This window comes from Hylobates moloch, unplaced genomic scaffold (genome assembly GCF_009828535.3).
Source record: "Hylobates moloch isolate HMO894 unplaced genomic scaffold, HMol_V3 SCAFFOLD_12, whole genome shotgun sequence".
Lineage (NCBI taxonomy): Eukaryota > Metazoa > Chordata > Mammalia > Primates > Hylobatidae > Hylobates > Hylobates moloch.
This window is the reverse complement of record NW_026652287.1, coordinates 32,444,110-32,465,624: the sequence shown is the minus strand read 5'-3', so window position 1 is coordinate 32,465,624 and position 21,515 is coordinate 32,444,110. Positions and strand designations below refer to the sequence as shown.

Genomic DNA, 21,515 nt, shown 5'->3' with positions numbered 1-21,515 from the left:
CAAAACCTGATGTTCTCTCTGTTTCCTGCTTTCTATTCCGTCCCACTTTAGTTCAGGCATTGGTAGCCTCTCAGTTGTATTATGGCAATAGTCTCCTCTCTCTAGTCTCCAATACCCGTTCCACATTTACCTTGCTCCGAGGAGCTTCCCAACATACAGGTTAGGTCATACTGTCCCCGTCAAAGCCTTTAATGGCTTCCCTCTTTCAACATGGCAAAGACTCAACTCCTTTGCTTGGCATTCAAGGACACTTAATCACATTCTGTTCCTATTACAACTGCTTACCCATCTCCCACTAATTCTCTCCATACTCTACCCTACCGCCACCAAGATGGAGTATCTACCCTTTCTTGGAATTTTCATAACACCCTGTGTTTGCTCATTTTTCTGAATGTCTTTCCTCCCTCATGGTCCATGTTTCTAAACCCTTACTTATTCTTCAAAGCCCAGATCAAATTCTATTTCCTTCATGGACCCCTCCCTGATTCTGGCTACGCTTAATTAATCAGGATCACTCCCAGTCTATACAATGCCTTTTCTTCAGGGTGCTTGACTTCTAGCAGTTGGGAAATCGTCATATTATACTTATCTTGCTAGAACAATTTTTAAGTGCCTTCTGCTGGAAAATTGTCATAAGAAATATGCAGCTCTACATGGGTGCATTGTAATTGCTGCCTCTCCTCCTTAAATGTGGCACAATCTTTACAAGCATATGGTGTGGACCTGCTTCTACATTTCAGTAATTTATTCCTTGTTTAGCTGTCTTATCACTCATGTTTTGTATTATACTGTAAATTTACTGCTGTTTATTCCAACTAAGTATGCAACTCTGAAGACAAGGAATGTCTTATTCATCTTGATATTTCCCAGGTCAGAGAATGCTGCTTTCAGAGAGTTGGTACTTAACAGTAAATTATTTTACTCTCTTGTGACCCAAGGGTGGCAATTGCAAGATAGTAGTTAAGAGTACAGGCTTTAGTGCATGACTGCCTGGGTTTGAACTTCCTAGCCAACTACTAACCGTGTGATCATGGCCAAGGTACTTAAACTCTCTGTACCTTTTTTTCTTCATCTATAACATGGTGACAAATAATACTATCTTCATCATAAAATTGATATAAGAATTAAATCAATAAATGGAGGTAAAGTAGTTCAAACAATAGCTACTAAGTGCTTAATAAATGTTAGATATTATTCCAACAGTCGGTTAAAATAGGAAGGACTCCTCTCACTTTTGACAGAGACATGAAGACACTAGATGCTACATTCCAAGGTGAGCCCATCTGGCAGAAATTTCACAGTGGATATTCAAGAACCAGTTAAACATCTCACTTATTTTGAGGGAATGAAGAGATCAGGAGGTGGAAATTATAGAGAGGTCTTGTAAAGATTTTGGAGCATGTGACTAGTGTGTTGTGTGTATCTTACATCCCTACTGCAAAGGAGAATGTTGAAAGTGGGAGTGTCTGTCCCTCGGGCCACCACTGGAATGTGTAGTAACTTTGTGAGAATTGGAAAATGGTGTCCCCTTGTGCCCCCAAAATGTATACTAAAGAGGTCCTATTGCCCCAAGCCCAATGAAAGAGTCTTCAAGACGATCACTTGAGTAGGTTGACATGTATCCCCTGAAGCTGACAGACATGGGGACTTTGTGTCTCACTTTCACCTGAGAAGTTGAAAGACAGGAAGCCGGGTGGCTGACTGCTCATGGATAAATGGGAGAGATTTCTCTGCTCCACAGAGATTGTTAGATCAGAGAAAGTCATTATGGGGTTATCTTAGGTCCATGTGAAGAGAACCACATAGAGTGACCTCAGTGTAAAAATTGTGGAGTGAATCACCAAATTCCTAGATGCTGAAGGAGACACATACCATGGGCTAGAATAGAGATGTATTTGCCTTCATCAGAAAAGTTCAGATGAGGCTGGGCGCGGTGGCTCATGCCTGTAATCCCAGCACTTTGGGAGGCTGAGGCGGGCAGATCACTTGAGGTCAGGAGTTTGAGACCAGCCTGGCCAACATGGTGAAACCCCATGTCTACTAAAACTGCAAAAATTATTTGGCCGTGGTGGGCAACGCCTGTCATCCTAGCTGCTCCAGAGGGTGAGGCAGGAGAATTGATTGAACCTGGGAGGTGGAGACTGCATGAGCCGAGATTGTGCAACTGCACTCCAGCCTGGGCGACAGAGCAAGACTCTGTCTCAGAAAAACAAAAAACAAAGTTCAGAAGAAAGTACCCCGAAGATGAGAGGTCTGTAAACAACCCAACCCAATGGAGAATGAGACAACTCAGCTTGTCTCACAAACCAGCTTACAGCAATACTAGGCGAGTGACCACCTTCCTGTCATTTCTTCTCTTACCTCTCACAATCTTCTCCCTATTCAACACTGCCTCCTTGACTCTGAAAGTGTCAGGAACTATGGTTAGTCAGATGGAGGAGAAAGCAGAAAGTGGGGAAATGGAGCAGCAGAGTTGAAGCCGGTTACCTCCCTTCTTCACTCTAGGCATCTTACCTGTTAACAGGTTGCAGCTGTGCTGTACCTTCTCGGGAGAGATGTTTGCTTTTAGCTCAAGGTTGGCATGTTTGTTATGCCAGGCTGGCATATAAAGTACTGAATTGAAACCTTGAATGCAATTTTCTCCCTGAATGCCTGGTTAACAGCAACTCATTTTCCAAAACTTAGCTCAATGCTCACTCCCTATCCTGACCTCTTCATTCCAAGCTGAGGAATCTGTGTGTTTGCTCTGCCGCAGTGCAGCTTTTAGAGCCCAGGCAACATGTAATTTCATTTGTTTAGTTGTTTGTGCATCTTTGTCCTCAGCCAGCCTTTAAACTCTTGGAGCCCAGGGGTGAATTGTTTGCCTTTGTACCCTCTGCACTTAGTGCTCACTGGCATAGAATTGTCCCCCAATAAAGATCTATGAAAGTAATTTATCTTAGAAAACAAATTCAATTTTTCCTAAGAGAGGGTATAATTCAAACTTGTCTTTATTTCTGAGAAATAAATTAAAAACAACAGGCTTCTCGACAACACAATGTCATATAAAGTATTTGTCACTGGTGTGCTCAAGGATGGCCTGGGTGCTCTCCAGCAGTTGGTGAGAAAATGTCCTGGCATCTCTCAATCCAAACCTGTTTTTTTCCTCAGAAGCTGTGAGAGGACTTTTTACACTTTTCAGTCTTTCTCTCACAGGTTTCTTCAGGAGAAGCATTACCAAAAACGCCGTGTACAAGTGTAAAAACGGGGGCAACTGTGTGATGGATATGTACATGCGAAGAAAGTGTCAAGAGTGTCGACTAAGGAAATGCAAAGAGATGGGAATGTTGGCTGAATGTATGTATACAGGTATTCACTTCAAGCAATTACATTTCACTAAAAATCTCTTAAGGAGGCAGATGTCAGGTAAACTCATCACGAGAGTGCTACTTCACATATTAAAGAAGGAACCTACTAAGCCATCTAAGTTCTTGAAAAGGGTAATGAACCACTGAAATTGTCCAAACTGTCAACTAAAGAGCATTTTAGTCACCCAAAAGAAATGCCTGTTTTTTTTGTTGTTGTTCTTTGTCGCAGTGAACTATACGTGGAGCCCAGTGGCATTAACATACCATTCCAATAACATGCTTTAATGAGCTACGAATGACAGTCTAAAAGTTTCCTCTAAGTTTGATTTTAATATACTTATTATTTATTGCTTAATTAGCATACAAATTCACGATTATGGAAAAAAATAAGAATTCTTTATAAGGTATAACTGCCTCTGAATTGTCTAAATAGAGTTCTAAACCAAATCATTTTATTAAGAATCTGTCTTCTCTTAGTGCAGCTTTGAACCAATTTGTATAGGTTTACACCGGAAATTAACTACTCCCAGTTTTAATATAATTTTGTCTTTCTATCTGATAAAGAGACACTGTATTAACTGCTGGCTTTGTGAGGAACTGTAATCTTCATCAAAAATTGGAATGCATGCTAGTATATAACATAATTAATTTTTCATTCTGCAAATTCTACAGACCACTCAAATTCTGAGATATGTCCTGTTTCTCCTCAAAACACAAATAGACAAACAAATGTCACCAAGGGGATGACAGCATTCAGGCAGAGAATGCCACATGAAATAAAAGCCTTCAGAAGGTGACTCCAGTTCTATTGTTACCAAACTGTACAGGCAACTGGGATGGACCCACGGAAATAATGCGTGCAGGTTGGGGGAAAATAGGTCTGTGTAAATAATCCAGCTCTGGGTGGATGAAAATTTTATAGTAGCTGATCACAATCTCATTTTAGCATACATGAAATGAGAGCCTGCAATAGGGGCTGCTGCTGGAATCCAATCTTGCAATGGAAACACTTACTCTGACACTGCACAGCTCATATTGCTCATCACTTAAATATGAACTTGTTCCAGCTGGAGCTCTGAGGACATTTTGCATGAAGCCACATATAGCAGTCTGTAATATTTATGAACACAAACTCGTCCAGTAACAGATGCGGGTATTTCATGGTTCTATAAAATAAATTCCCTGTACAAAGAAATTCCTGGAACTTTGTTTTATTGGCATTGAGAAAAGAGTAAGGACGTTAAATGGGATGAAAGGAAGATTGTTTTACATTATTTTTAATAGCTCTCTTTAAGTGTAAATCAATGAGGTTGATTGTATGATCATTCAAAGATATTTTTAAAGTCACCTTGTATTATTTTTATTTTTAACTGTATTCTCAGGAATTGGCACTGTTCTCAAAATTAACAGGATTTTAAAAATTTCCCTAAAGGATGTTAACATTTGTTTTTCTCAATAAGTTTATGTGTGTTTAATGTGAAATTCAATATCCTTCTGGTACAGTATGTAAACATGGCTGAAAATAATATTAATGGCATGTTTTAAAACACCAATTTTCACAGTCCCCTAGAGCAGGAACAGGGAGAGTGTCATTCACCTTTTCATTGACTGAATCCCTTGCATTTGTACAATGCTTTCATGTCACAAGTTCTTTATATAAAGCCCATTTAAAAATGATGTGATTGCTTTTAATCTACACAAAACTCTATGAGGTGGATATTATTCCCATTTTACAAATGAGGAAACTGAAACTCACAGAGGTTAAACTACTTGTTCAAGATTAAGTCTCAAACCTTGGCCTTGCCTTTTTAAAATGCATAAAAGGCTAGCGTTAGTTCTGTGCCATTGCATAGGGGATCTTCTGGGCCAGGTACCTATCAGTGGTTTTATGACCGCACACCCAACAGTACTTTCTGTGATTGGTGAAGTCTCTATGCTTATTTGTTTTAGGCTTGTTAACTGAAATTCAGTGTAAATCTAAGCGACTGAGAAAAAATGTGAAGCAGCATGCAGATCAGACCATGAATGAAGACAGTGAAGGTCGTGACTTGCGACAAGTGACCTCGACAACAAAGTCATGCAGGGTAATAATATGCAATGGTGTCTGCCAAGACTGGCAGGAACTGAGTTTCTAGGTACATAGTGAGCTGGCCAGGAGGCTTTCAAATTAAAGCCACAGGCACAGCTGAATTTCTAGTCCAATTGTTCATTAAAATGGATTCCTAATACATGCTTTGATGTAAACGTTCAAATAATAGCAATGCATAAACTAAAAAGTGAAAGTTGTCCTTCTCTCTGACTCCATTCCAGTCCTACTACCTAGTGTTTGCCAGCAGGAATGATTTGGTGTATAAAATGGATTTTTTCCAACTGAGTATTGATGACCATTTTTTCCCCCTTTTTGAGAAGAAAGTCTCAAACTGGGAAGAACATGGTCTCAATAGAGGCTGTGGATTAATCCTTATAAATGAGTAAAACAGGGTGAATACACGTATGTGGACCAATAGAGAAAAGTCCTACCCACTGAGGTTACGAATTTCTCAAGAAATCCATTGAGCAACTTAGGACAAAATAGGGGAACAGCATCCAAGGTGTTTAGACAAACACATTGTGATAATGCACAGGACATTTGATGGAATTTTATTTTGCCATTAGCTGAAAAACCAATAAGCTACGATTGTCCAAACCACACCCTTCTCAATATTTATTACATTACTGACAAAGAAAACTTTATCCACATTTAGTTTTACAAATACGTATTTTTGTATTTAAGAAAAAGTATTTTATATGAAAGCATTATTTTGCCACAGTGCTTCATCAGTAACACTTTGGTATAAGAAAGCAAAGAGTTGACATAATTATTTATACTCTTCAAAGGATGCTGTAGAGGGACAAAGAGATGTTTGAGGTCTGAATTGTCCAGATTGTTGACTCTCTATTTTAGGGGTTGACAAACTTTTTTTCTTTAAAGGGCTTTGGCCACATGGTATCTACAACAACTACTCAACTCTGCCATTTTAGTGCAAAAGTAGCATAGACAATACATGAACAAATGAATGTGACTGTGTTCCAATAAAACTTTATAAAATCCAATGGATTAGGTCCACGGGCCACAGTTTGTTGATCCCTCCTCCACAAGAATACTCTTAGATGACTTCACCAGGTGGAATTCATGTAGAATACTATATGAATGTAGTATTCATAGTAGTCATACTGTATGAGAACCTTTCATTAGTTATAATTAAAGCTTGAACTTTCAGTGACCTTCAATATGAATGGGCTCAATAGTCTTCATATCCAGACTACCATTTATTCCTAAGAAATACACAAGTGGAATATTTTGTTATTCATATTTTACAGATAGGAAAATTCAGTGAAATGTGATATGGCCTGCCCAAGGACCCAGAGAAAGAAATTATACACTCTATTAGAGCTCATAGTTCCTGCTGTATTTGTGGCTTTTTAAAAAATAATTTCTGCTATTAGGTACCTCCAGATGAATGCACATATAGAAAGAAGGCTTTATACACACCTTCCCTAACACCTTTTATTTTCTTGCCAGTGTAGGAGAAAACTGAACTCACCCCAGATCAACAGACTCTTCTACATTATATTATGGATTCATATAACAAACAGAGGATGCCTCAGGAAATAACAAATAAAATTGTATGTATAATATCTGAAAATATGTGGGTTTAAAGTTAATATTTTCTAGAGTTTTTATTGCCTTGGAGGTATAATTTATATGTGAATATGTTACTTTGAAATGATTAGAGCTGAGAATTAGACTTTTAAACTCTTAGCAACATTAAACAATTCAAGAGTAAGAAGTCTCCCACCTATCTTGATAATGGTAATTGCCCTCCAAAGATCTGAGAAATAGTAAGATGGGTTTTCAAATTTTATCATCTAAACCTAGTTTTTCTTTAGTCTAATGGTTTTATATTATCGTTTTCTTATCTACTTATTAATCATTTGTTTTTTTCTTAAAATTTAGTTAAAAGAAGAATTCAGTGCAGAAGAAAATTTTCTCATTTTGACGGAAATGGCAACCAATCATGTACAGGTTCTTGTAGAATTCACAAAAAAGCTACCAGGTATTTTTTAAATAATCAAAGTTAATATTTATTGAGAGTTTAAATATGTGCCCACAGATTTGATTACCTATTTTACATACGGTGTTTTAATTTTCAAAACATTCCTGTGAGATCAGCTCTATTTTCAGTATTACTTTGCCAAGTATTTTCACGTGTACTTATTTTGCTGCTATTCTCTACAATAGTCTTGTGACATTGAGAAAGGCAGGTCTGTTCTTTGTAAAATGAAAATCATTTAATAACTGATTTAAATTAACTGTTGAGCTACCATACATAAGATGTCAGAACTAGAAAGGATATTTAAAATAATGTATAATAATTCTTTCAAATCAATAGATTAAAAATTGAAACTTTGCAAAGTTGTCATTCACCCATTTATTCCTTCAATAAGCAGTTGTTGATACCTACTCTATACTAAGCGCCTGGCTATTACCTTCAGGGAGAGTGATCAAAGGTGATAATAGGCCGAGCGCGGTGGCTCACGCTTGTAATCCCAGCACTTTGGGAGGCCGAGGTGGGCGGATCACGAGGTCAGGAGATCGAGACCACGGTGAAACCCTGTCTCTACTAAAAATACAAAAAATTAGCTGGGCGTGGTGGCGGGCGCCTGTAGTCCCAGCTACTCGGAGAGGCTGAGGCAGGAGAATGGCGTGAACCCGGGAGGCGGAGCTTGCAGTGAGCCGAGATCGCGCCACTGCACTCCAGCCTGGGTGACAGAGCGAGACTCTGTCTCAAAAAAAAAAAAAAAGGTGATAATAATAATAATAAATACACATACATACACATACACACGAAGTGCTGTTTGAACACCGAGGAACTGGTTGCTAATTGTGTCTAGGAAAGATGGAGAGACTTCAGGGAGGATCATATTTGAGTTGAGTCTAAAAGAAAAAGAAGTTTTCCAGTTGGCATGGAGAAGAAGCAGCATTCCAAGTTGAGAGATCTGCTTGTTTTTTTGTTTTGTTTTGTTTGAGATGGAGTCTCACTCTGTTGCTCAGGCTGGAGTGCAATGGCATGATCTTGGCTCACTGCAACCTCTGCTTCCCGAGTTCAAGCAATTCTCCTGCCTCAGTCTCCTGAGTAGCTGGGACTACAGGCACACACCACCATACCCAGCTAATTTTTGTATTTTTAGTAGAGATGGGGTTTCACCATATTGGACAGGCTGGATTCAAACTCCTGACCTCAAGTGACCTGCCCGACTTGGCCAAAGTGCTGGGATTACAGGCATGAGCCACCATGTCTGGCCGAGAGATCTGCTTGTTATAAGGCACTGAGGCATGAACAAGAATAGGATTATTTGAGACAGGAGAGAAAATTCAGTGTGGTTACAGCATAGTGTCTGTGGTGGGCTCCTAGGTTAGACAATAAGGTAAGTTGGTACCAGACTGATGAAGGCCTGACTAAGGAATTTAATCTGCGTCCCCTGAACAGTAAAGAGATTTTGGTGGTTTTTGTAACAGAGGGAAATGATGAAATTTTTGTTATACAGAAATGACTTAATCAGGTTCATGTAATATGAATTTGAATGGAAAGGGCCTGGGGGCAGGGAAGATCAAGTAGTATGCTACTGCACAAGTCCAGGCAACAGGGTTTGAAATAAAGCAATAGCAGTGGGGAAGAGAAGAAGAAACAAAAAGAAGAGAAATTCAAAAATTGATAGGGTTTGAGGAACAGTTGTATGTGTAAGGTGAGGGAGAGGGACTTACTTATCCACACTCATTCTGATGGTGCCAGTATAGAAACTAGAATGTGGGAGTCTTCTTATATCCCAGCCTCAAATTCTTTTTGCCACATTATTAATGCTATCTAAGCTAATGGGTTTTAGTTGTTTCAGTGTTTATTAAAATATTGGTGTATTGAAATCCCATAGTCTAGAAGAGTATAATAAATACCTTGTTTAGCAGCATAATACTATAATATTAAATTATAGAAGATAACTTCTGACATAGGATTTTAATTAAACATGTTAATTTGCCTTCTTTTTGCCAGCATTATGCTATTATTTTATTAAATGTGTCACAGATAGACATAAGCCTACATAAAACTCATAAAGTGTGAGGAGAAATTTCTCACTATCATTGAAACACTAATATGCTCTCATTTCTTTATTAACAATGAAAGAGGAACTTAATTTACTATATGCTAATTAAACCGAAGGCAATCTCAATAAGAAACTGGATTACATAAGAGTAAAAACTGTGGGGGAAAGAACTGGAAAAGGGAGATGTTTTTGGTTATTTATGGGAAGAGATTTTTTAAGTTCAAATGGTCAGTTGGTTTTGAATCAAGAAATAATTGAAGACAAATAAAAACCTTATTCATAAGAAGGTAGCTTATCTGAAAGCAATAGCAATATCTTGGAATCTCTTAATTCCCAGTGCCTAGCCTAGTTCCTGAGGGAGCGAGTACAATTAGTGTGTGTTCAATGAGTAAAGCAGAAGGAAAAAATTTAAAATATGGAAGGAAACAAAAGGCAAAAACCCTTGAGAAGGAAAAAAATTGACAATAATGACAGAGATAGCATTGTTACAACTAGTAACAATAGGGATATAATACCAGTACTGAAGGGATATTTTGTGAAAAACTGAATTGAATCATTCCATTCACTATTCATCGAGCACAACCTGTGCCAGGCACTGTCCAAGGTGCTGGAGTCCCTGAGGGCAGTAAGACATGGCCCCTTTCCTCAAGGAAGCTCTTAGATTCTCTAGGATGGTGGCTCAATCTTTAGCGTTGCTCTCTTCTCTATACTCCCTTTGCTATTTAGTTCTTCCTAAGCCATTTAGGCCCTGATGGTGTTATCTCTATTCATGTGAGTGTATGTGCCAGCATGCACATGAGCTTGTGTTTTGTTTCCCATTCATTCATTCAATCTGTCAATTATCCAACAAATAATTCTTAGGTACCTGTTATGTGCCAGGAACTGGGGATACAAAAGTAAACAAAAAAGGCCTCTGCCCCCAAGAAATGTACACTCCAGTAGAGGTGGCAGACAATTAACAAATAAGCAAATAAATCTATAATATCATGTCGGGTGGTGATAAGTTCTATAAACTAAAATAAAGCAGGTAGAGACTAGTAGTGGTGGGGAAGGTATCTTAGATTGGGGAATGCTGGAGCAGAGGCTTGATTGCAGGAAGGAGCAGGGCATGGGGCATGGGGATATCTGGGAAGAACATTCATCTCTGAGGCAAAAAGAGGCTTGTGTGCTCACAGCAGGGCTGGCGGTCAGTGTGGCTGGAACACAAAGAGTAGGGGGAATGAGGAGTAGAAAATGAGTTCAGAGAAGCTGTTGGGACTGTATCATATAAGCCTGGATAACGACTTTGAATTTTCCAGGTAGTGTTATATTCCATCAGGTTGGCAATTCTTATCATATTTTTCTGATTTTCCCCCACCCTGTGTGTTGCAGTACTGAGTTCAGAGCAGATACATCAACGTGACTTTGGTTGGCTGTTTTGGGGAAATACTACCCATTCTTTAGCTTGACTAAAGACTCATGAGTTAGCCAAATATTCTGGATGCATATAAAGTTTTTTTCTGGCTTGTAGATGCTTCCAATCTGCAGAGTTAACCCTGTCACATCAGGTGTGACTAATATAATGGCTCAAAGAAAATCTGCCTGTGTCTAGTTTCTGAGGGGTTCTTCATCTGAATCAGTGTATCTATACCATAATATATGTATCTGCTTGGACTTGACATCTCCTTTTGCCCAGCTTGTTTAATAAATTCTGCTCAATGAAGATAAAAGCCTCTATTTTATCGGCGAGTACAAATGGACTCAACCAGACTACCCAATTGTAAAACAACTACAAAATCACTTGATGAAAATGTTTTATCAATGGCAATGATGGTGATCATGAAATACTGTTACTCCTTGATACCAATCTGATTATCATCATTACTTAGGATTTCAAACTTTGGACCATGAAGACCAGATTGCTTTGCTGAAAGGGTCTGCGGTTGAAGCTATGTTCCTTCGTTCAGCTGAGATTTTCAATAAGAAACTTCCGTCTGGGCATTCTGACCTATTGGAAGAAAGAATTCGAAACAGTGGTAAGTTATTTGGCTAATGGTAAAAGAGTTTGTTTCTATGAGTGAAATTGGTGTGCTCCATGAAGGTGGGGCTCTTGCCAATCTTATGCAATGTTATATGCCTGTTGTGCCTAGCATGAAGAATGGCTCTAAAAAGATATGTGTTAAATTGATAAGACTTCTAGAGGCTTGGTTCAAATATCTCTGTTGTAATAGCAAAGTAGCAAAACTACCCCTTTACTGCACTAAGATGAAGAGCCAAAGGAAGACTTTTGTAAAGATTGGAAAATTCATCTGATTTTTAAAAACTAGCAGAAAGGAGCTAGGATTCTTCAGCCAAGAAAAAGATTATTTATTAAAATCTTCTGGTATGTAAGACTAAGTATCCAGCTATTATATATCTGTATCAAAATAAAATAAGAAGACATTTTAATAGCAACATTTATATGTCATTTACTAGGTCTCAGACACTTTTCTTTCTTTCTTTTTCTTTCTTTTTTTCTTCCTTTCTTTTTTTTTAGACAGAGTCTTGCTCTTTGCCCAGGCTGGAGTGTAGTGGTGTGATCTCGGCTCACTGCAGCCTCTGTTTCCCAGGTTCAAGCAATTCTTGTGCCTCAGCCTCCCAAGTAGCTAGGATTATAGGCATGTACCACCACACCCAGCTAATTTTGGTATTTTTAGTAGAGACAGGGTTTCTCCATGTTTCCCAAGCTGGTCTCAAACTCTTGGTCTCAAGCGATCAGCCTGACTTGGCCTTCTAAAGTGCTGAGATTACAGGTGTGAGCCATCGTGCCCAACCAAAGTTAACTTTTTTTTTTTTTAAGACAGAATCTTGCTCTGTTGCTTAGGCTAGAGTGCTGTGGCATGCTCTTGGCTCACCACAATTTCCCCTGGGTTCGAGTGATTTTTTTGTGCTTCAGCTTCCCAAGTAGCTGGGACTACAGGCGCACGCCATCACACCCAGCTAATTTTTGTATTTTTAGTAGAGACAGGGTTTCATCATGTTGGCCAGGCTGGTCTTGGACTCCTGGCCTCGAGTGATCTACCCACCTCGGCCTCCCAAAGTGCTAGGATTAAAGGCATGAGCCACCACACCCAGCCGGTTTCAGACACTTTTCAAAATATATGATTTCATCTAATCTTCTCAAATATTCTATGAATAAATACTATTATCATTCTCATTTTGCAGATGAAAAAGCTGAGACAGAGAAAGGTAAAATAACTTCCCCAATGACAGAAAGGAAGTCTGACTTCAGAAGCTTTGTGTCAGCCGAATGCAGTGGCTCACGCCTGTAATCCCAGAACTTTGGGAGGCAGAGGGGGGTGGATCACTTGAGATTAGGAGTTCAAGACCAGCTTGGCCAACATAGTGAAACTCCATCTCTACTAAAAATACAAAAAATTAGCTGGGCATGGTAGTACGTGCCTGTAATCCCAGTTACTCAGGAAGCTGAGGCAGGAGAATTGCTTGAACCCAGGAGATGGAGGTTGCAGTGAGTCAAGATCGTGCCACCACACTCCAGCCTGGCAACAGAGTGAGACTCGGTCTCAAAAAAAAAGAAGTTTTGTTTCTTAACCACTATGCTATACTACCTCTCAAGAGACGAGATAATAGCACAAGTTACTCAGTGTTTAACTTATTGTGGAATAACACTGTGACAGGGAAGCTCAAGAGACATTGAGATGAATTACCAGGAATTCTGTGCAATTTATCTTAGGAGATCCTTAAGATAGGATGAGTTCTTATTTTCCCAGGAAATTTCATATATGGGTTGGGAGTGGGAAATGAATGAGATGACTTCTCAAGATCTTTTCTTTCTAAAGTCTTATGATTAACCAAAGCAAATTTAAAGACTTTAAAAACCAATATTTTAAGATAGAGATTAGAGGGAAAGTTTTCAGGTAGTTCTGCATCTGTGATATAAGTGAAATAATTTTTTAAATGGAAAATTATTTTTAAAGGCAGTCTTTCCATAGTCGTTATGTTTTTTTCCTAGTTAAAAACAAAAAGCATAATTAGCATCATTGGTAGATTTAAAAACCACACACTTTAAAAAGATGCATTATTCTTAATATATTCATTAATTTACTAGTCTAACAAATATTTAAGAGCAAGGTACTATGGTGGCAGTGAATAGAGAAATCAAGCATGTTCTTTCCCCTAAGAAGCTTACAGTCTAATGGGAAGAGATTAACTGTCCATGATTATGATAAAATATGGAAGAGAAAAACAGAGAGATGATGACTCCTAGTTGAGAGAGCTCCAAAAAAGTTTTATTGGCATTTGAGCTGGGACCTGAATGAGATTTGATTTGGATACCCAGGGTGTAAGAGAGAAGGACCAGCAGGAGCAAAGAGAAAGAGGCAAGAAAGCTCAGGGAATGCACGCAAACAAGGGTGAGTAGCTGAGCTGACTAAATTAAGGGTTACATTAAAGGGAAATAGAAAGGAATAAAAGACAGAATCAAATGATTGAGGGCTTTGGATGCTGGGCTAATGATTTTGTTATTTCCCAAGTAATAGGAGACATGGAAGATTTTTGAGCAGTGGAGGGAAGATGTCAAAATCAAGCTTTACAAATTTTCTAGCAGTGTTAGGGTAAGCCAGGACAGAAGTCACCTCTTAGGAGGCAAGAAGTCTCAAAGATGTGATGCTTGCTGCCAGGAGAAATGGAAAGAAGAGAAAGGATCTGGGAGATATATCTGTGCGGCTTAACAACTTTTGAAAGACATTAATGTTTTCAAGAAATATGGATTTTGGTCCTGGACAGATTGTGTGTGTGTGTGTGTGTGTGTGTGTGTGTGTGTGTGTGTGTGTCCAGGCTAAGGGGAAAAGGTTGAGTCAGGTAACCTCCAAGGCACCATTCAGTTCTACAAGTCTTACTGCTTTTCTTCTCTTAACTAATTCAATTTTCCTGATGGGTGGTTTAGCTAGTCACTAGGCCAGCTACTGAAGTATCCTGATTTTAAGGCCACAATCAATAATCGACAGTTCAACTTAGGAAAGAATTAAAGGACAGGCTGAATTTTCACATGTATGGATATAATTGTTGTTTTAGACTATTGAACATACACTGGTGGTTCTCTCTTTATGCAGACAATTATAGTGGCTTCAACCTGTGATGGGCAAGGCCTCAGCAGCTCAGCTTTGTCATTTATTTGATTCTGGCTTCCATGGACTGTGGCGGTGCTCCCTTTAAGAAAATCCCAGTTGACTGGGTGCGGTGGCTCACGCCTGTAATCCTAGCACTTTGGGAGGCCAAGGCGGGCAGATCACAAGGTCAGGAGATCGAGACCATCCTGGTAACATGGTGAAACCCCGTCTCTCCAAAAAATTGGCCGGGCGTGGTGGCGGGCGCCTGTAGTCCCAGCTACTCGGGAGGCTGAGGCAGGAGAATGGTGTGAACCTGGGAGGTGGAGCTTACAGTGAGCCGAGATCGCGCCGCTGCACTCCAGCCTGGGAGGATAGAGTGAGACTCTGTCTCAAAAAAAAAAAAAAAAAATCCATCAGTCAAATCTAATTCTTACAAAACTAATAAAATAAAAAGGAATGATGACTCATGACAAAATTTATTCATTTTACTGACAGGTCTGTACTCTAGCGAATGTGTGTTTGGTTTATTCATCAAGAGACAGTGGTGATTAAGGATAGTGACTGTGGAATCTGGATTGAATATGGGCTCCGCTACTTATTAGCTGCATGTCCCGTTTTTTTTAAAGCTGTTGAAATAGCCCTCATAACCAATTTAATCTCTTTGGAATCATGTTTAACTTTAATATTTATTCTGCAGTCTTGCCTGAAGTTTGATAATAAAAACTTAATAAGACAGGGTTTTCTTCTTTTTGAGTCAGTATTTTATCCCAAGCACCTAGCACATGCCTGGCTTGGATTGGGTGCTCAACAAAATTCTGTGGAACAAACGAAAAAAATGAATGAAGGTTTGTCCGGAGCTATAAAACTGGTCTGTTTATTTACTTTTCAGATGGTTGTTTCCCTGAATATCAGAGTTGTTAATGTCCAAAGCTGACAAGTAACCAACAAAAAGTTGGTTAAACATTCTTCTAGACATTGCCTGTAGTAGTTAATTTGGGGAACAGATATCTCTTTTGCATTTGAGTTTAAGAAAAGGAAAAAGACAGTTTGGATATGGAAGTTCTGTTGTGTTCTCTCTCCTCCTCCTCCTCAAAGATGAGTCATTTAAAGTTGATTCAGGTGCCAGACAATGGAAAAGAGGGGTGCAATGTCTGCCATATGAATTGAAATGTTTTGATGAGAGGGCAGCTGCAGGAGAGTTATTCAGTGGTTGTTCTATCTTTCTTTCTCTGTCTCCTTTTCTCTCCTGGATGCTCAGCTTCCTTTAAAAAAAAAATCTTTGGCTGGCTCCATCAGATCTCCTGGGTCCTGAGCCAAGTCAGATGCTGCCATTTCCATGATGATCACTGGGTTAGTACGATTCCCTCCCCAGCCTGGCTGAGGTGGGGAAAATCCCTTCCACTGTGGTTCAGCTGAAAGGGGAAAAATAGTCTTCCAAAGAAGTTTACAAGACTACTAAGAGGAAAATTATGTTTATAGAAAGGCATATATAAGGCTGAGAATGCTGGCTCATACCTATAATCCCAGCACTTTGGGAGGCCAAGGCAGGAAGACTGCTTGAGCCCAGGAATTTGAGACCAGCCTGGGCCACAGAGAGAGACCCCTTCTTTACAAAAAAGTTAAAAAAATTAGCTGGGCATGGTGGCATGGGTCTGTAATCCCAGCTAGTTGAGAGGCTGAGGTGGGAGGGTCTCTAGAGCCCAGGAGGTGGAGGCTGCAGTGAGCTGAGATTGTGCCACTGTACTCCAGCCTGGGTGACAGAGTGAGACCTTGTCTCAAAAAATAAAATAAAATAAAATAAAAGACGGGGGGCATATATGCGTAATGTCTGGATCTATTAATGATAGCACCAGAAAGATAACAATTATTCAGCACCTACTGTGTGTCAGGCTGTATTCTCAGTGTTTGTGTGAGCTTTGGGTCCTACAAGAAGCAGATATCAACATGGGACTAAATGTGTCAGAAGTTAATTGGGGGAAATGCCTCTGAAGAATAAAGGGGGAGGAAGCAGGTGGAGTCCAGGAGACTATACACCACCATGCTGATCTGACACCTGTGAAAGGGGAGCAGGAAGGCATGACTGGGCATGAAGAGCATCAGATCACAGCACAGTCCTGAGAAAGTCTCAGCTAGGCCATTGGAGAGGGACCTAGTCTGAGCTGCCCACTGAATGGGCCAGCACTAACACACCCACTATGCTCAGTCACCAGTTGAGACAAGACTGGTGAAAATGTGTCCTCAGCACTCACAGGGCGGCAGCTGGAGGCTATCAGCCAGCCATACTCCCTACTGTGGGCTGTCTTTAAGGGTGATCTGAGTGGGTCATCTCCATGGCTAACATTCTGCTTCACGAAAAATATTGTTTGCTCTTTGTAGCACTTTGAGGTAGACATTATCAATTCTGTGCCAGACCTAGACCCTGTTAATCCCAATAACAAAATATCAGTCCCAAGTATCTCTTCCCTCTGATATTACCCTCTAACTTTCCAGCTTGCCACCTTCCAGTACCCTGACTCTAGGGATTGTTTGTTTCAAAACAACATCCATTGCCGGGCGTGGTGGCTCAAGCTTGTAATCCCAGCACTTTGGGAGGCTGAGGCGGATGGATCACGAGGTCAGGAGTTCGAGACCAGCTTGGCCAACATAGTGAAACTCTGTCTCTATTAAAAATACAAAAAATTAGCCCAGAGTGGTGGCAGGCGCCTGTAATCCTAGCTAATCGGGAGGCTGAGGCAGGAGAATTGCTTGAACCCAGGAGGTGGAGGCAGCAGTAAGCCGAGATCATGCCACTGCACTCCAGTCTGGGTAACAGAGTAAGACTCTGTCTCAAAAAACAAACAAACAAACAAAAAACAAAAATCCATTTGTTGACCCTCCATCCACTAACCTTCTAGCCATTGACTCTACTCCCTTTTGCCCGACCACACTTTCCTCAGTACTTGGCTTAGGGTTCGTGGTTCATCAATATGATCATTTCCTTGGATCATTCACCAGATATCCTCGACTCTTTGTCTTTCTTTCACCTAAGAAAACCCTCTGCCTGACTGAGTACAACTCTTAACCTACTCTGTGCTTGAGCCTGAGAACTGAAACAGTATGACTGACTTATCCAAAGTTAGTGATCAAACACTTCAAGTGGACCTCAGTACTTTCCATGTATCCCTTTTCCCTAGCCAATTCACTCTTATTCTTACGGAAAATTATCTTGTACCTTCTCTCTCTTCAAATTTCCAACATCTCTTCCCACTCATTCTCAACTGTAACTTTGTTGAGAAAAGGTATCTTTCAAGAACATGCCATAGGAGTTGGGGCTCAAGGATATGTGGTCAAACCCCAGCTTCAAGGAAATGTGATCAAGCTTAGAGAAAGATGAACTTCCCAAGCTTAGTCAATATGTCAAGACAGAGATTGTCACAAGAAACAAAGCTGGAGCCAAGTTCCTAGAATTAGATGCACATAGAGCTCCCCAGGGTTTTCTGAGAGTTGACTTCATCCACACGATGCACTATGGCTCCCTACCATTTTGGTAACATTCCAGCAAGTGGGGAGGGCAAAGGGGAAAAAGAGTGGCACACCCTCCCTTTAAAGGAATAATCCTGAAGTGGTATGCACAACTTCACAGAGTTACCCAGAGTTTTCTGAGTCTGGGCCAGAATTGAAACCTGTTGAGGCAAGTGGTGTGGTTCTAGCCATGAAGACACAAAAGCTTCAAAAACCAAAGTCAGGCAGTTAGTTACACCTTGGGGCTCCCATGATTTCTGGCTACCACATATTGCTGGAGCCTCTTTGCCACAAATCAGCTACCTCCAACAGAAACAATTGTCTTATTCCTCTTTTTATTTTATGTATGTATGTATGTATGTATGTATGTATGTATGTATGTATTTATTTATTTATTTATTTATTTATTTATTTATTTATTTATTTTGAGACATAGTCTCACTCTGTCACCCAGGCTGGAGTGCAGTGGCTGCGATCTTGGCTCACTGCAACCTCCGCCTCCCGGGTTCAAGCGATTCTCCTGCCTCAGCCTCCTAAGTAGCTGGGACTACAGGCGTGTGCCCCCATGCCTGGCTAATTTTTTGTATTTTTAGTAGAGATAGGGTTTCACCATGTTAGCCGGGATGATCTCGATCTCCTGACCTCATGATCCGCCTGCCTTGGCCTCCCAAAGTGCTGGGATTACAGGCGTGAGCCACCGCACCCGGCTCTATTCCTCTTTTTGTTACATTAAGCACTTTATAAACACTTGTTTTTTGCCTGAAGAATACTTCTGATGGGCCAGGCGCAGTGGCCACACCTGTAATCCCAGCCCTTTGGGAGGCCGAGGCGGATGGATCATGAGGTCAGGAGATTGAGACCATCCTGGCTAACACGGTGAACCCCCGTCTCTACTAAAAATATAAAAAATTAGCTGGGCATGGTGGCACGCGCCTGTAGTCCCAGCTACTCGGGAGGCTGAGGCTGGAGAATTGCTTAAACCCAGAAGGCGGAGGTTTCAGTGAGCCGAGATTGCACCACTGCACTCCAGCCTGGGTGACAGAACAAGACTCCGTCTCAAAAAAAAAAAAGAAATAAAAAAGAATATCTCTGATGATCAGTTGTAGAGTAGAGATGATTTGCATCCTCTAAACCTTCAGAACAGGCAACCTTTCTGACTCATGTCATTTCTCATCAGAATATCTCCTCATATTTCTCAGGGTGGTGGCTCATTAGCCCCCCTCCTCTCACTTGATGAGACCCTTAGTCAGCTTTGAATCTTATCATTTTCATTTGACTCTGCCTGTAGGGCAACTATCCAGTAGCAATGGAAGATCATTTCCATTAGGACCTGTATTTGTTTATTTGTTTACTTTTTTTTAAACAAGCTTTTATTGAGTATTTCTGTGGGATAAGTACACTGGCGGTACAAAGATGAGTAAGATAAAGTCATAATCCTCAAGGACTTCATCTTCTAGGGGAAATATATATGAAAAGAATTAATCACAATAGATTTCATGCATAATTTAAGTTAGAGGTTTGGCTGCTCTAACAGAGACAAAAAATAAAGAGTGCTTAAACAAGATGGAAATGTATTTCTATCTTATAATAGTCTGGGCATGAGGAGAATGGGACTGATAGGGAATCTTCATAGTGTCCCTCTGTGTCATAGTTCTATCCATACAGATGGATGTCATACTCATCCATCCATAGAGAGTTGACTTCATCTTCTTGGTCCAGTATGGCTCCCCACCATTTTGGTAAAAACACATCCCAGGCCAGGCACAGTGGCTCACACCTGTAATTCCAGCACTTCGGGAGGCCAAGGTGGGCGGATCACGAGGTCACGAGATTGAGACCATCCTGGCTAACACAGTGAAACCCCATCCCTACTAAAAATACAAAAAATTAGCCGGGCGTGGTGGCATGTGCCTGTAGTCCCAGCTACTCAGAAGGCTGAGGCAGGAGAATCGCTGGAACCTGGGAGGCAGAGGTTGTAATAAGCAGAGATAGGGCCACTGCACTCCAGCCTGGGCAACAGAGTGAGACTGCATCTCAAAAACAAGCAAACAAACAAAAACACATTCCAGCAAGTAGGGAGGGCAAAGGGGAAAAAGAATGGCACACCCTCCCTGTAAGTGAATAATCCTGAAATGTTACACATAACTTCTACTGGCATTCCATTGGCAAGAACTTAACTTCTTCATCACACCTTGAGACAAGAGACCTGTAAAGAGAACTACTAATGCAATAACTGGGTGAGAAATGATGAGGGTCTTGCTGGTTAGAATACATATAATCAAAAAGAAAAAAATCTTCTATGTAATTTCATAAGTTTCAGAACTTGTGATACCTCAAGTTTCAGAAAAGCTCAAGGATGAAGTTTTCCATAATATGATCTGTATAAATAAATATGCATGTTTCTAGTTCATAATAAGATACTTTCTCCAAATATCAACCATATAGTGTGACAATAAAAACCACCCAAACTCACATGCTGCTGCATATTTTATTATCTATGTTTTCATTTATTAATATTTATGAATTTCCTTCTCCCAGTGCGTTTTCAGAACATTGCCTCTTCCACACAACACATAAAAACCTGATCTTGCAAGATGACCTTTCAGACTAACTTTTTATTCTTATGCTAATACAATTCATTCTTATTTCTATTGTACATTTAATTCCAGAGTAACATAATGCTCAAAATTACTCTGTTTATGCCTATGCAACTCTTTAAAGAATATGATGTGAAATTTCTTTTCTTGTTCTTCAAATTCATACTCTTTTGTTTGCTATTATTAAGTCCCAATCACATACACAAAGATAACTGTCTCTGAGATGCTTTTAATGAGAATTAGAATATTTATGTTAATTGAGGCTTTAGAACATATATCTGATATAGTTTGTGCTTGAGTTGTTTCTATACAATTCTAGTGCATCATTGATTTTATTCCTAATGTACCATTACTTACAAACTAGGGGTTTAAGTTGGAATTGTTAATAAAAATAGGAATAATCATAGTATATAAAATATTATAGACTGAAATAGGTTTGCTAACAGTGAATGAGTTTATATTTTGTTTTGTTTTGATTTTTTTTGAGACAAAGTTTCATTCTTATCGCCCAGGCTAGAGTGCAATGGCACAGTCTGGGTTTACTGCAACCTCCGCCTCCTGGGTTCAGGCAATCCTCCAGCCTCAGCCTCCTGAGAAGCTGGGATTACAGGCGACAGCCAACATGTCCGGTTAATTTTTTGTATTTTTAGTAGAGATGGAGTTTCACCATGTTGGCCAGGCTGGTCTTTTTTTTTTTTTTTTTTTTTTTTATTATACTTTAGGTTTTAGGGTACATGTGCACAATGTGCAGGTTTGTTACATATGTATCCATGTGCCATGTTGATTTCCTGCACCCATTAACTCGTCATTTAGCATTAGGTATATCTCCTAATGCTGTCCCT

At 39.9% G+C, this 21,515-nt stretch overlaps 1 protein-coding gene across 2 annotated transcripts in view; it reads left to right on the top strand.

Moving 5' to 3' along the window:
* Positions 1–21,515, top strand: part of NR1H4 (nuclear receptor subfamily 1 group H member 4) — a 70,773-nt gene that overhangs the window by 36,147 nt on the left and 13,111 nt on the right. For both annotated transcript variants that reach the window (XM_032171510.2, XM_032171508.2), the window contains exons 3-7: positions 3,196–3,348; positions 5,298–5,431; positions 6,915–7,013; positions 7,345–7,444; positions 11,357–11,503. In XM_032171510.2, coding sequence (XP_032027401.1) covers positions 3,196–3,348; positions 5,298–5,431; positions 6,915–7,013; positions 7,345–7,444; positions 11,357–11,503 — 633 coding nt within the window. The remainder of the gene's footprint in view (positions 1–3,195; positions 3,349–5,297; positions 5,432–6,914; positions 7,014–7,344; positions 7,445–11,356; positions 11,504–21,515) is intronic.